General features: G+C 35.2%; 1 protein-coding gene across 4 annotated transcripts in view; it reads right to left on the reverse strand.

The window, feature by feature from the left end:
• SNX13 (sorting nexin 13) overlaps window positions 1-13,207 on the reverse strand; it is a 62,950-nt gene that overhangs the window by 32,931 nt on the left and 16,812 nt on the right. For all 4 annotated transcript variants that reach the window (XR_009418038.1, XM_059467785.1, XM_059467774.1 and 1 more), the window contains exons 2-4: window positions 9,065-9,177; window positions 4,243-4,345; window positions 34-123 (exon numbers count right to left, since the gene is read on the reverse strand). Coding sequence is in view for 3 of the 4 variants with exons in the window: in XM_059467785.1 (XP_059323768.1) it covers window positions 34-123; window positions 4,243-4,345; window positions 9,065-9,177 (306 nt within the window). In the remaining variant the exon portion in view is untranslated. The remainder of the gene's footprint in view (window positions 1-33; window positions 124-4,242; window positions 4,346-9,064; window positions 9,178-13,207) is intronic.

A 13,207-nucleotide genomic window follows, 5' to 3' on the forward strand; every position in this document is an offset into this window, starting at 1 on the left:
AGTAAAAAATAAATAGTCCTGGTTAGAACTTACCTGTTGTAAAGGCTCATCAATTATATTTGCACCTGTCAGTCTTCTGTCAATCTTAATAGGTCTGGCTTCACGTTTCATTTCTTCTATGCACTTGAAAGAGATTGGGAAATGTAACTTTGTAGGGTTTAGCTCTAATTAAAAAACAGCTCTACTACTTATGATATATATGTATACACCCAGTAACGACTTTATATATTTTCTATATTATTATAATTTATAGGGAAGATATAATCATAGAATCAAACAATTAGTTGGGTTGGAAGGTCCAGTTCAACCCCCCCTGCAATGATCAGGGACACCTTGAGCGACATCAGGTTGCTCAGAGCCCTGTTCAACCTGACCTGGAATGTTTCCAGGGACGGGGCCACCACCTCTCCTGGCAGCAATATTTTCTGTATTTTTCTCTATATAGTACATAATGACAACAAACTCCTGAAAACCTACTTCTTGCTAAATTTAGCAAGTGTTTGCTAAATTACTAAATCAGAAGGAAATAAAACTCAAATGGTCAGAAAAGGAGGGATTGGGGAGACACAACAACAGCACAAGGTAGTTTTTGTGCAAGGCTCCAGTTCCCCTCCTGCTTGTGAACTTGACTGTACAATCTCAGACAGATAATTTTCAGTTGGGTTTTTGGTTTCTTTACCCAACTCAGTTTATTCTATATGCCAGAAGAGAAATTACTTTATTTGTACCATTGCTACTCAACAGATGAGCCTTTGGAAAGTAATTGATGAGGAGGGAAAGAAATTACTTATAGAAGGATTTGCATCTCAAAGCAGTTAAGGCCAAGAATGACCTCATCAGAGCTGACTTTTGGCAAGTGACATACTGAAGAAGAACTCCCTTTATCAGTGCTTCTCTCAAGTGGACTAATGCAGTGTCTTTCTACAAAATTTCAATGCAATCAGCAATAAACTCCTCTATTTTCACAGAAATAACAACCCAACAACTTACACTATAGTTCAAATAAACCAGTAATTTCTTTGATCTAGAGAGAAAGTTATGACTATATTGGGAAAAAAAAAGAACTGCCAAAACCAAAAATGAAGGAATTATAAACCATATATCCAAGGTTTTTATTCTATGTGAATAAAACTCGCCCTAAGTATCTCTCATTCCAATCAGTTAACAGTGAATGGCAGTGAAATACCGGAGGCCAGAAAAAAAATCATCCTCCTATAAAAGCAACTCTGTATCACAATACAGAAATACTTTGTTGCAAAGTTCTGTATATTTTTTAACTTTCAAGGCAAGCGAACCTTCAATGCTACTTTAATACAAATAAGAATGGGTCACATTCAAACAATTAGCATATTCCACCAATGAATTTGCACTAATCCACTAATGAATTTGCAAAGTATTTTTGTGTTGTGTCAAAACCACCAAAATTATACAGAGCCAAATAATTAAACATCTTTACTATGCACAGCATAGTACAAATTACCAGACAAAACTGTTAATAAATAATCTTGAAGGACTGCATGCATAAAACCACATTTGGAAAACAGAGAGGAAAACACAGCAGTAAAAACAGCAGCAGGCACAAGAAAGAGAGGGACACAGAGAATATTCAAGATTACTTGGTAAAAAATTTGAATGTTCATATGCTCACAGGATCCAGGTTTTGACCTGGATTTCAGGAATTCATCTTGTCCTACCTTCTGTTCAAAGCAGAGCCAAGTACAAGATTAGACCATTTTTCATATTCTTTATTTCCAGTGAAAACTTTAAGTGCCTGCAGTATAATTTAATTTGCTTTTGATATGTCTGAAAATATCTAGATTTTAGAGTATGTGCTTTTATTCCATTATAGGTACAACAGCTGACTCTAGTCTCACTTGGAAAGCACTTTTGGCTTTACTTCTGCCTTGCAGATGCTGACACCAAAGACAGACTTAAAGGAAGGACCCAACTCACATGACAACTGTCACTTCACTCACAATTAGTCTGATGCACTCTACCAGTATTAAATCATTGGTTAGGAAAAATGGGCATCACTTATTATTACATTTGACACCTCGCTTCATTTTAAGCAGGGAGGAATCACCTGGGTGGAACGCAAGACACAGACTCCACAAAAAGAGATGCAGCACAAACAAATCCAGGCTCCACAGCATCTAACTGCACTGACTGAGTTATTTCAGACTTTTGTTTCACTGCACTAATGGGTATTTTTGAAGTCCTCTTTGACACTGTTAGCTAACTGTCAAATATGACATATGCCTCATTTAGACTGCCCTACTGTTTCCTCAATTGCAGGGTTTCATGAGAGAACAAGACACAGGGCATTTACACATCTGCCTCAAATCTGTGACATAGGATATGACTGACTGACTCAAAGAGACCCCAAGACTATGTAGGGATCCAACATACAACTACTGCTTGTGAGTTGTTATCACTATTTTCTTACTGTACTTTGGCAACATTGTACCAAGCCTACTCTTGGTCTTTTGGGTAAAGCTTAGAGACATCAACTACCATAACCAAACATTTCATACTTCTGTTGAAGTTGGGGTGAAACTGTAATTTCAACTGAAAGTAGCATTCAAGTAAACAGTTCAGAAGGCTATAAATTTACCTTTCACTCAACATTGTTTTAATACAAGCCTACAGACAACTGTATATCATGCAGAGCCAGTTCATTATTGCATCATCCTGTAGGTTCATGACACAGAAGTTAGATGTGACTTGCAAAATGAAAAGCAAGTCTAAGCCTAATTTTTAAGCCTCCCTGTTTGTATGTAAGCAAATAAACAAACAAATTGTAGAAAGGTATACAATCTTCCATCAAATGTACCTTAAGTATTCTCCTTAATGTGAGGTATTCACTATATATTTGCTAGTAAGTATAACCTGCAGCAATCAAGGAAACCTATCAGCACCAGATCTGGTGTTGCAATGTATGGTACATTCTACACATTACATCCAGCCTCAACTTTGATGCTCTGTATTATTACTAATTTCTGTAAAATCAGGCATTTGAACATTTATCCTAGCCTAAAGAAAATCTCTAAGGACCAAAAATGCTCCAAAACTATCAACAAAACTCTGATGAAAAGAGCATCTTATAAAGAACCAAAATCACCAGATTATTACTACCAGAAAACAAATTCATGTTCAGGTGAATTCATCTTGTACTTGGCTCATGGAAAAAGTATAATCTATACACACCAGCCACTAGAAAGAATATTCATTCTTCAAGACCACTTAGGTCCCAAATGACTTTAAACATGAAAAAAAATTGAAGTTAAAATATTATTTTCCATACAAGTCAGCAGCAATTTAATACAGAAATAGCAAATAGGAATCACAAAACAACATGTTTGGTTTTGGCTGGGACTCATCTCTACTAGCACTGCTACTGCAAAGCTTACCTACCCTTGTGAATGCTACTTTAGTGCAGTGGCAAAAGAGAAAACACGATTGTAGAAGACAAACAGATTTTATTTGGTGAACAAATTCTAATAGCATTTCATAAGTCAGCTAAAAACAAATACCTTTGTATTACAAAACTTAAATCCAGAGATTAGCTGAGACAGGTCAGTTGAGGAAAGTGCTGTGTCAATAGTCCCTACTCAAATCAGATGTCAAACTACTGAATTTGCAAAAAGTACACAAAAAACTCCACAAGATTTCATTTTTTGATAAAGCAACCAGTACATACATACTGAACCCAAAATACAACATTAACATAAAAAAAAGTTTCAGCATATAGAGGAAATTTAAAAAACAGAAAAACTTCTCTAAATCTGCTCTCAAAACACAGGACATTAAGTAACAACCTATATAACACAAGCACTAAAGTCTATACAGCACCAAGAATCTTAGCCATCCAAAATGAGGTTTCATTAACAGAACAGAAACATTAACTGACTGCTGACTTTTCTTTTTTCAGCCTTAACCTTTGTACTTTTCATCTGGAGCAGTGGCCTTACTTTAAAGTTTAGAGTATACTTTCAGATTTATTTTAAAATATTAAAAGACTTAAGCGAAAAGGCCACTCACCAAACTTTCCATAACTTATTAAAAACTTGTATTTCATAAAGGAAAAATATGTCATTTAATTTACACATTGCAGCTGACTCAAAAGATAAAAGCAGTCTCTTTTACCTTGAGAAATGGGCATAATTCTTACATTAAAACTGATTATTTCTAACCAAGTTATAAAATCTCATCTGTAAGTTAAGACCAGAAAACCTTCCTTACCTTAGGGATCCCAACCGATGTACAAGGGAGAAATGAATGTTCACACTGCTCAAGGTATTTTTCTGAATTGCTTTTTCCAAATAAAAGAGTAACCACAAAACCCCTAAAATGGAAAAACAAAGACCAGGTACAACAATAGCCACATTTTCTCACCTCTAGAAAATATTTAACAGAAAGTTATAAAATGACAAAACATGATAATCCTCACTGTTTACTCTTGTGCTTTTTCACACTCTAACATGTTGCTCAAAATAACTGACACAACGCTAGGTATGAAATTTCCCAGTCTTGTACTGTCTGTCTTGATATATTTCCCACACAGGAGATCTAAGTAGCATTGTCTATGCTACAGTGTGCCTGCTGGGATGGCACACTGCCTGTGCTCACAAATATCAGCACTTGGGAAATGAGGTACATACAGAAGTTGCTTTGGTTGCTTTTATATGAAGAGTCTCCAACACTATGGAGAAACAAACTCTGTAGGTTGCTCCACTGTAGCGTAAGCCACAAAACCACAGTCCAGGAATAAACTGATGCAGCAAGCACAACTAACCACTGCACATGTTTAGACATTGTGCTTACCCTTCTAGAACAGCAAGAATTTATTTACAGCTTATGACACTAGGGCACAAGAACACATGAACATCAAGCTGGCTTTACTAAGAAATAGACAAAAATGTAGTGTCTGTGCCAATTCTAGCATAAGCACCTTTGAAATATCAAGCAAAGAAAAAAAGGAAATAGATTTATCTTGAGATGGCTAAACACACACAGTTTTTTACACAAATTTCAAAGCATTCCATTTAAAGGCCAGCTGACCAGTATTTGTGACCACGGGAACTTACAAAGCTATTCCAGGCCAGAAATGTGCTGAAGTAAAAGTTCTTTTAATATAGATTGCTGTTGATATATGATACTATCACTTAGAAGATTACAGAAAAAATCCTATCCAAGCTAAAATATGCAATTTAAAGGTTTTAATTCCCAAAATTAAAAAAAATTCTTTTTAAGTCTCCCAGAAGCCCAGTAATTCAGAAGCTGTGTCAATAATTCCATGAAAGAGGGAAAGACAAAAAAAGCTATTCAAATTATTATCAGTAACTTGACAATGTATAAAAGGAGTTCACTGGACACTCTAATTCCATTACAGCCATCCTTACCTGCCATATGACAGTAAGAAATAAAAGCAGGTTGAATTGCCCTCCTGCTCCCTGCAACTTTAAATTCATAACACCTATCAGAGTTCACAGACAAGAACTTGCTTAGAAAAATCACAGTATTAGTTTCACTAATGTTTTGGTTTGTTTTTAAATATTTAAGTTTGGATATTCTTTTGATTATCTGTGACTGCTATTAGAAACTTCAGTAGTATTTTAAAGAAAACAGTATACTCAAGTTTGGCCTAAAATCAACTTTAACTTCAAACATCTATCAGCCACTTACTTCTCTTCTTTTATTCAAAAAGAATGATGCCTTGGAAAAAACTACCTATAGATTATATCTCTGTTTTCTGTCAAATATTTTGATACTTTTAAAGTTAATGACTCATTCAAAAATACTAATACCACCAATATGGTTTATAAAAGGCTAATCTTCTTAGATGCCTTGAAGTATTATCAGTTTTATGCTTGAAATGCTAGGAGCTGCTTCTTTTCTGGCAGAAACTAACACACTTTATTCTCTAATGTATAATCTTGTGAGCATTAGAGAAGGATACATAGCCTAAACATACAGGACATCTGTTAGCTAACCTGAATCTTCTAGTGTAAATGCTTATTTAATTCATCAAGAGGATTTTCAATACATGAATGAGAAATCTTCCATAGTCTTTTGTAAATGAATAGACCAGAAAAAGGAAAAGATTGAATTTTGCTTCATTTAATTTTTTTTTCCAAAGATTACTGGATGGCCAGCTTTTTCAAGGGTAGATTAACAACAGAACAAAGGAAAAAGATTTAAAAAATGAAGACTACAGATTTATCACTTTCCCCTCAAGTCTGAAAAGTAACAGTCTCAGCTGAATGCTTTGTGAAAGTCAAAAAGCAGCTACAGAACCATTCCTGATTTGGTCAGCAGTTATAATCATTAATGGAGCCAGACAGTCACATATACATGGATGTAACTGAGTATCAATAATGATGGGATTTGATGACAGAGCAAATATTTTTAAATTGCAAAGCAATTGATTTCAAGAAATGTCAATTGAAATTTCCAAGAAATTTGAATTTTTATATTTGGCAAAACCACAATTCACATCATTTTTATTTCACCTACTTAGGGCTGAAAGAGGGAAGGAAAAAGATAGTAAACACTCTTAGTAGGAAAGGCAGATGGTAACAGACAGGCTCAGCACTCAGTTAAAGGGGTCTACACCAGAACTTGAATGAGAAGAAAAACAAATACCACTCTGTAATACTCTACACAGGTTAAGTAAAGAGTATCTATCTTTAGCCTCCTGCTTTTGAGCTCAGTTCCCTAAGTGAATGATCACTGAATGGAAAAAGGCTAACATTTTATAAATCAGTCTTGAAACAAAACAAAATGAAATATAGAGAAATTGTGATTTTGAACTTTTATTCATATATACAAATGGTTTCAGTATTCTTCCATCTACACCAAAAACAATAGTACATTTACTACAAGTCATCTGTGCAATCACAGAGTTGAGTGCATATCAAAAAGAAATAACCAGCATATTATAGGAGTTTAACAGTACAAACAGATTGATTACATTGACACAGATACAGCATCACCATTGTCTTCCTGCACAGCTCACTGATATATTATTTAAGTGCTTAGGCCAATACTAAGACTGTGACCAGCTGTGATTCAGCATTTTCTTCTGTTGAAACTGCAAAATGAGACAGAAGCTGGACTTCTAGCTACTGGGAGTCAGAAATCTTTGACACGGGCCACTTCTTTTTTGAATAAAATATAAAGACCTAGAAGACTGTGTGAAATTCAAGTTTCAATTAAAAATTTCAATCACAAAAAATCCATATCCAAAATAGCTATTTTACTCCAGAGAAGTGTACAGTAAATATTATGTATTTATAATAATATATAAATACATAATTTATATATTATTATATAAATAATAATATATAAATTATGTATTTATATATTAAACCCATAACTTTAGTATGTTAGTCATACTAAAATTAGTTGCAGGGTGAATGCTTACCACCCCTGACACAAAGAACAAACCACTATAATCATAAACAAAAACTAAAGTTTTGTTTTCTAAATGTAAATATATGATGACATATAATTGCTAATTATAAGTACAAAAATTATGAAGGAACAATTTCTGTTTGTTTCTAACAGAAGAATGACTAAGCATTTTGTGAAACTTCAGAAAAATTAATTAAACAGAAAAAACCCCAAAAACAAACAAACAAACAAAAAAAGCAGGCAAGAATAATTTAGATATAAACCCATTTGGCCTAGTTAGCACTCACAGTTCTGTGTGCTGAATGTTAAAGTAAGTGTGTCACTCTGAAAAAGATTAACAGTGTAAAAAAGGGCCAGATCACAGCCACAGCCAAGATGTATATAATGAAGTAATGAAGTGATGACATTCTACTGCAAGGGCTTAGACTTCACATCTATATATGTAAGTAAACACTCTGCTCCAACAGATACACTACCACTAGATGAATTTATCCTTAACAAGATCAATGTTTACTGACTAGCTACAAAAATGAATCAAAGCAGCCCAATAACCACAGCAGAGATATGGGACCTGACTTGAGAATGAAAGGGCTCAGGCACCACATGCAGTTTAATGGTGCCAAACTGTGGCTGACTTCAGACATGCTCTGAGACCCTGCTTTGACTGTTAGCTTTGAAAAACCAAACAACTGAAACTGTGTAAGAATGAAGGATAATGTCTTAAGAAATTATTATGCACCATGTCATTTTCCATACTGCAAGTACTAAAGAAGTGGAAAGACAAAACAGCAAGCAGATGCACTCTTGCCCTTTGGATAAACTCTGACTTTTGCCCTGGACAAACAGGTACAAAATATGCAAACCTTACCTGTATCAAGACTTAACAAGATAAAAGTATTTCCTTCAAGTTAATTTTACCTTAATTAAATCCTTTTTCTAACAGACTGACTATTCTGATTTCTCAGAGATGAAATACCAAGCCTAATACAGTTGAAAACCAAGTGTAGCAGTTCTCATTCTAGCTACTACACTCTATTACATTTTTATGAGATATACAGGAAAATACACACATTCTGTATGGCATCAAACAAGAAGGTAAAAAGAATATCCCACTAAGCCATTCTAACTTGCCATTAAAAATGTTTTAATGGTCACAAGGCAAACATCATAATATACAATGTAATAATGGTGCTAAACTTCACATTTGCTCCCTTCCTGCCTATATAGATAACATAAGAAAAGTCTACAGCTGATGAACTGATCGACTTGTTCAAAGTGTAGCATTATTTCCACACACAGAGGACAACATCCATTCCCATTAACCAAGTGCCTTAGATAGGAAAATGAGACTGTGATAGAAAAGGAAACGTAAGTACATAGAAGTACCTGGGAAAAGAACTGACACTAATAAAAAGTATGAACTGAATTTACCACTGTTTTTATGTGAGCATTTGTCCTCTAACATCCACTAAAAATGGCTAAATTGGGATTTCAATTACAAAAATTTTGCTCATAAAGAGGTGCTCAAATGGGGAACCATTAATTACATAAAGCCACTTCAGATGTTCAGAGCAAGCTCTTTGCTAACACACCCATTAAAATTTTACTTTCACAGCAAATTAAACAAAACACTAAGCAATATACTTACCCACCCACAAAGCAGAGGATATAAAATGCAAAGTAAAATATAGCGAAGGGTCCAAAAGTTACTAGAAAAAGCACAAGGCCAAGACTTCCCCATCCCCATGTGTAAAGACTGGTCTGTAAACAAGAACATACAGAAAAGCAATAATTAATATTATATTCATACAACTTTAAGCCTCCAGAGCAATACTTGTCGTTTCTATAATGTTTGATACATTTTAACCAGATACAAGCTTTGTTTAATGAAATAAAAAATTACCCTTGTTTTTAAGAGGATATTGCTATCAAATATGTCCCCCATTATATTGTGGGCCACTAATCCAGCTTAGCCAACATTAGAGCATTTTTCTTTCAAATACTGTTCCTTATCTCTTATTTCAGATAAAACTATCATCCTTTAAGGTGCCACCTTTTTCTATTCTCCTTTAGTGCATTTTTTTTCTTGAGATCCCTTCCTCCTCACTTCTTCCCCTATCCCCACCGTGAGAAAAGTTCTCCACCATCTCCTAGGAAAAAGCAGACTTTGTGACAGAACAGGAAGAGACAATACAGCTTTGTTTTATACATCTAAACATGTTATTTTCTACAACCAAGCAATATTGTTTCCTCCCTAGATCAAACAAGGTGAAAGACTAAAAAGGCATCCCTTTCTCCAGTCAAGCCACAGGCGGGTCAATGAGTGCACCAAATAACTGGCACAAGTATACTTTTCCACATAAATCAAAGGGAGGGAAACTTCAGCAACTGATACCTGGGCAGTGGAAGGGAGGCAAGGGTTGTTTGAAAAGCCCATGAAGAAGTTAAGCTCAGAGCACATGTGGGACTGGTGGGATTTTGGGGGTTGATGTCTGGCATAAATGCAGCAGGCAAAACTCCACCTGCACTGGCAGCCACCAGGAATACAAAAAAGCAGCAAGATTCCAGTTACAGGTTATAGTGTGAGTGCATTTACATATACCCACGTATACACACATACTTGATCTACCTATCTATACAGACAGATGTGTGCCTGTACATACCTGTACACACATGCATGGTCATCTAAAAATTCAAGGCAGTGAAAACCTGACTGATCTGAGTGACAACAGTTTTTAGACCATCACAATGCTGCAATGCAGTCAACAAAGCTTATATAAATTTAATTCAATCTAGTCTCTATTCAATATGGAAAGCATGCTTCAGCCAAGACCCAAGAGTGTGAAACACAACGATGACAAATATTTATAGGCCACCCAAACTGTTCCAGCTCTAAGGTTCTCAATATTTTTTTCTTGGTTGCTGCTGTTGTCTAATTTACACCTTTCCTAACAGTGATCAAATGACACCCTGATGGGAACTCAGAAAACTGTGTCAACAAGTAACACTAAGAAAGTATTTAAATAAACTCGTCTTGCAGTTTGACATTTAGAAAACAAACAGAGTTTGAACACCAGATTTGCAGAGAGCCCTTTTTTAGCTTTTAATATGAAGGAGCTACACTCATTTCTCTCAAGGAACTATTTAGATTTCATCTTTTAATTTTAGGCATAGGATTAAAAAAAAAATCAACTTTTTTTGAAAAAGTTTTTAAAATCCTATAGAAAATAAAAAAGAATATAAATTAAGGCTCCTATATAAAGCAGCTTTGATTACTTTTTGAGAGCAAGATCAAAAAGCAAAAGCACAGCTCTGAGGAGACTTTCACAGATCTAAACTGTAATAATCAGAATTATTTAATTCTTCCTAGTTGAAAGTTTAATGGAACCTTAAGATGAAATTCTATTTTCTTCCTAGCTGAACTTTCTTAGCAGGAGATACGAGTTGTACTGGCTTTGTTCTGAGTGTTTGAGGCTGGGAAAAATTAAACATACAAGTATGTAGATGAGTGTAATTAAAGTGCAGCAATTAAAAAAAATGCATTGCAAGTTATTAAATTCTCTTTAAGCTGAGGAATTGCTTCAATAGATAATATAAACCACAAAATCCATACTACTAAAATCACAACTGAGTAGATTTTGTGGTTTTGTTGATTCATATTAAGTAAGTGCAGTAGATAATTGTGGCTTCCAGTTCATTAAGAGAGCCCATAAGAAAGAGAGAAACTATTCACAAGGCATGTAGTGACAGAACAAGGGGGAATGGCTTCAAACAGAGACGAAGTTTAGATTAGATATAAGGTGATGGTGAGCACTGCTGAGTGCACTCTGGGCTGAGGCTGCCCAGAGAAGCTGTGGATGCCCAACCCTGACAGTGTTCAAGGCCAGGCTGCTTGGGGCTTTGAGCAACCTGATCTAGCAGAAAGTATTTATCTTACATGGAGGGGGTGTTGGAACTACATGATCTTTAAGGTCCTTCCCAGCCCAAACCATTCTAGGACACACTTTTTTTCTAGTTGAAAAAAAGAAACAAAAAACCATAGCAAATGCAAGAATTAACTAGAAGATGAGCTCCCACTGCACATCTACATTCAATACAAAAAGCAGATTCAGCATATTCATACCCTCAGAAATAAATTTTAAAACTTCTGCAGAGCATTACAAGCATGATAAAGAAGATATGCACACAGAAGATAGCATTTAATGATGGTCTTATTATTTCAAAAACCCCTTATGCTTAATCACATCATTCAAAAAAGTTTAAGTTCTAAATATGGGATAAGCACTCTAAATGACTTAATTAAACTAGATGGATGTATAGTCAGAGTTGGATGAATGCATAATTAACAAAGAAAGCTCTATAACTCCAATAAATAAAACAGTGACCTTTTGTCCTATGCTCCAGTTTTGCAATTTAGCATATGGGTACAGAGATTCCAATCTCATTTGGTATGTTAATAGGATTTCTTAAAAATCGTACAACTTGGTACACTGCAGGAAGCACAACAGATACTGGCCCAATACTTGTATATTCTAATGAGTGCTTTATAGTCTTAAGGATTTTGAGACATTCAAAGGGATTAAATCATCAGGATGGTACCCTTTCTGCTGACTGTAAACAAAACTTTCCCTGACTCCACACTTCTTGAAGGGACTTCAGCAGTAAGACTCCTAGGGAAAAAAAGTGAAAACTTAAAAGTTCTTTATACATAAAACCCAACTGTTTTTGCATAAAATGGTACACAGATATGACTTTACAGCTGGTCAGTATGAAAATAGTTCAGGTATTCAAATTCAAATCTCACTCACAGCTTATTTCCAAATTCTATTTATAATGTTAATTTTTAGAAGATTTACAGATTTAGTGAAGCTCTGTTAGTCATACTAAAGTTAGTTGCAGGGTGAATGCTTACCACCCCTGACCTTAAGAACAAACCAGTCTTCTGAAGAAATGGTGTGACTGCTGGTGCTTAAGTCACAGCTATCCAGACCCTTTAAAAGAAGCTGACCTGCCCTATATTGGCAGGGCAAATTTCCCAGCTGACCTGGCACAGTGCTGTTCACTGACTTTCAAGGAATTAGGGACAGTTACCTAAAGCCTGAAGAGATACACAGGCCTTAGTGCTGTGGTAGGCATGGCTGGGTATATACTGTGTGCATACACATGGGTAAAGGATGTTTATTCCATGTCAGCAGCTGCTCAACTTCATCAGTTGTAGCCACTTTTGCCTTTTGCTTACCACCACTACAGATACTCTATGTTTGTCTCACCATCATCACTTCCTAGCTTTCAAGTTTAAGAATTTGCAAAGACTTCTGCACAATATTACCAAGGCCATATATATATATATATATATATATATATATATATATATATATAGGGTTAATGCAGCATTGTGGTCACACACAGTAACTTTCTTTCCACAGTTGGAGTTGCTTCAGCAAACTAAACTGCAGTTGAAGTACAGGGGTGTCTGTAAGCTCCAACAGTACACTGCAGAGGCTCATCAGAAAACACAAAAAGGTGAAAATTCATATGTGCTTGATTCAGCTTTTACAGCTAAAAAAACAGCCACCTCAATGACATCAGCTTGTTGTTTTGTTTTTTTTTTAACTAGGTTTTGTTCATTTTTCACACTGAATGGTTTTTCAACAGTATACAGCCAAGTACTAATGTAGTACATAAAGAATTTGCTTTCTTATGCATGTTTTCTTTTTCTTTATTTAGTTTCTGCTTCCTAATCAAGGCAATATTTTGATGGTTAAAGCTGCATGCCATTATGGCTAGTAGT

Source organism: Ammospiza nelsoni, chromosome 1 (assembly GCF_027579445.1).
Source record: "Ammospiza nelsoni isolate bAmmNel1 chromosome 1, bAmmNel1.pri, whole genome shotgun sequence".
NCBI classification, from domain to species: domain Eukaryota; kingdom Metazoa; phylum Chordata; class Aves; order Passeriformes; family Passerellidae; genus Ammospiza; species Ammospiza nelsoni.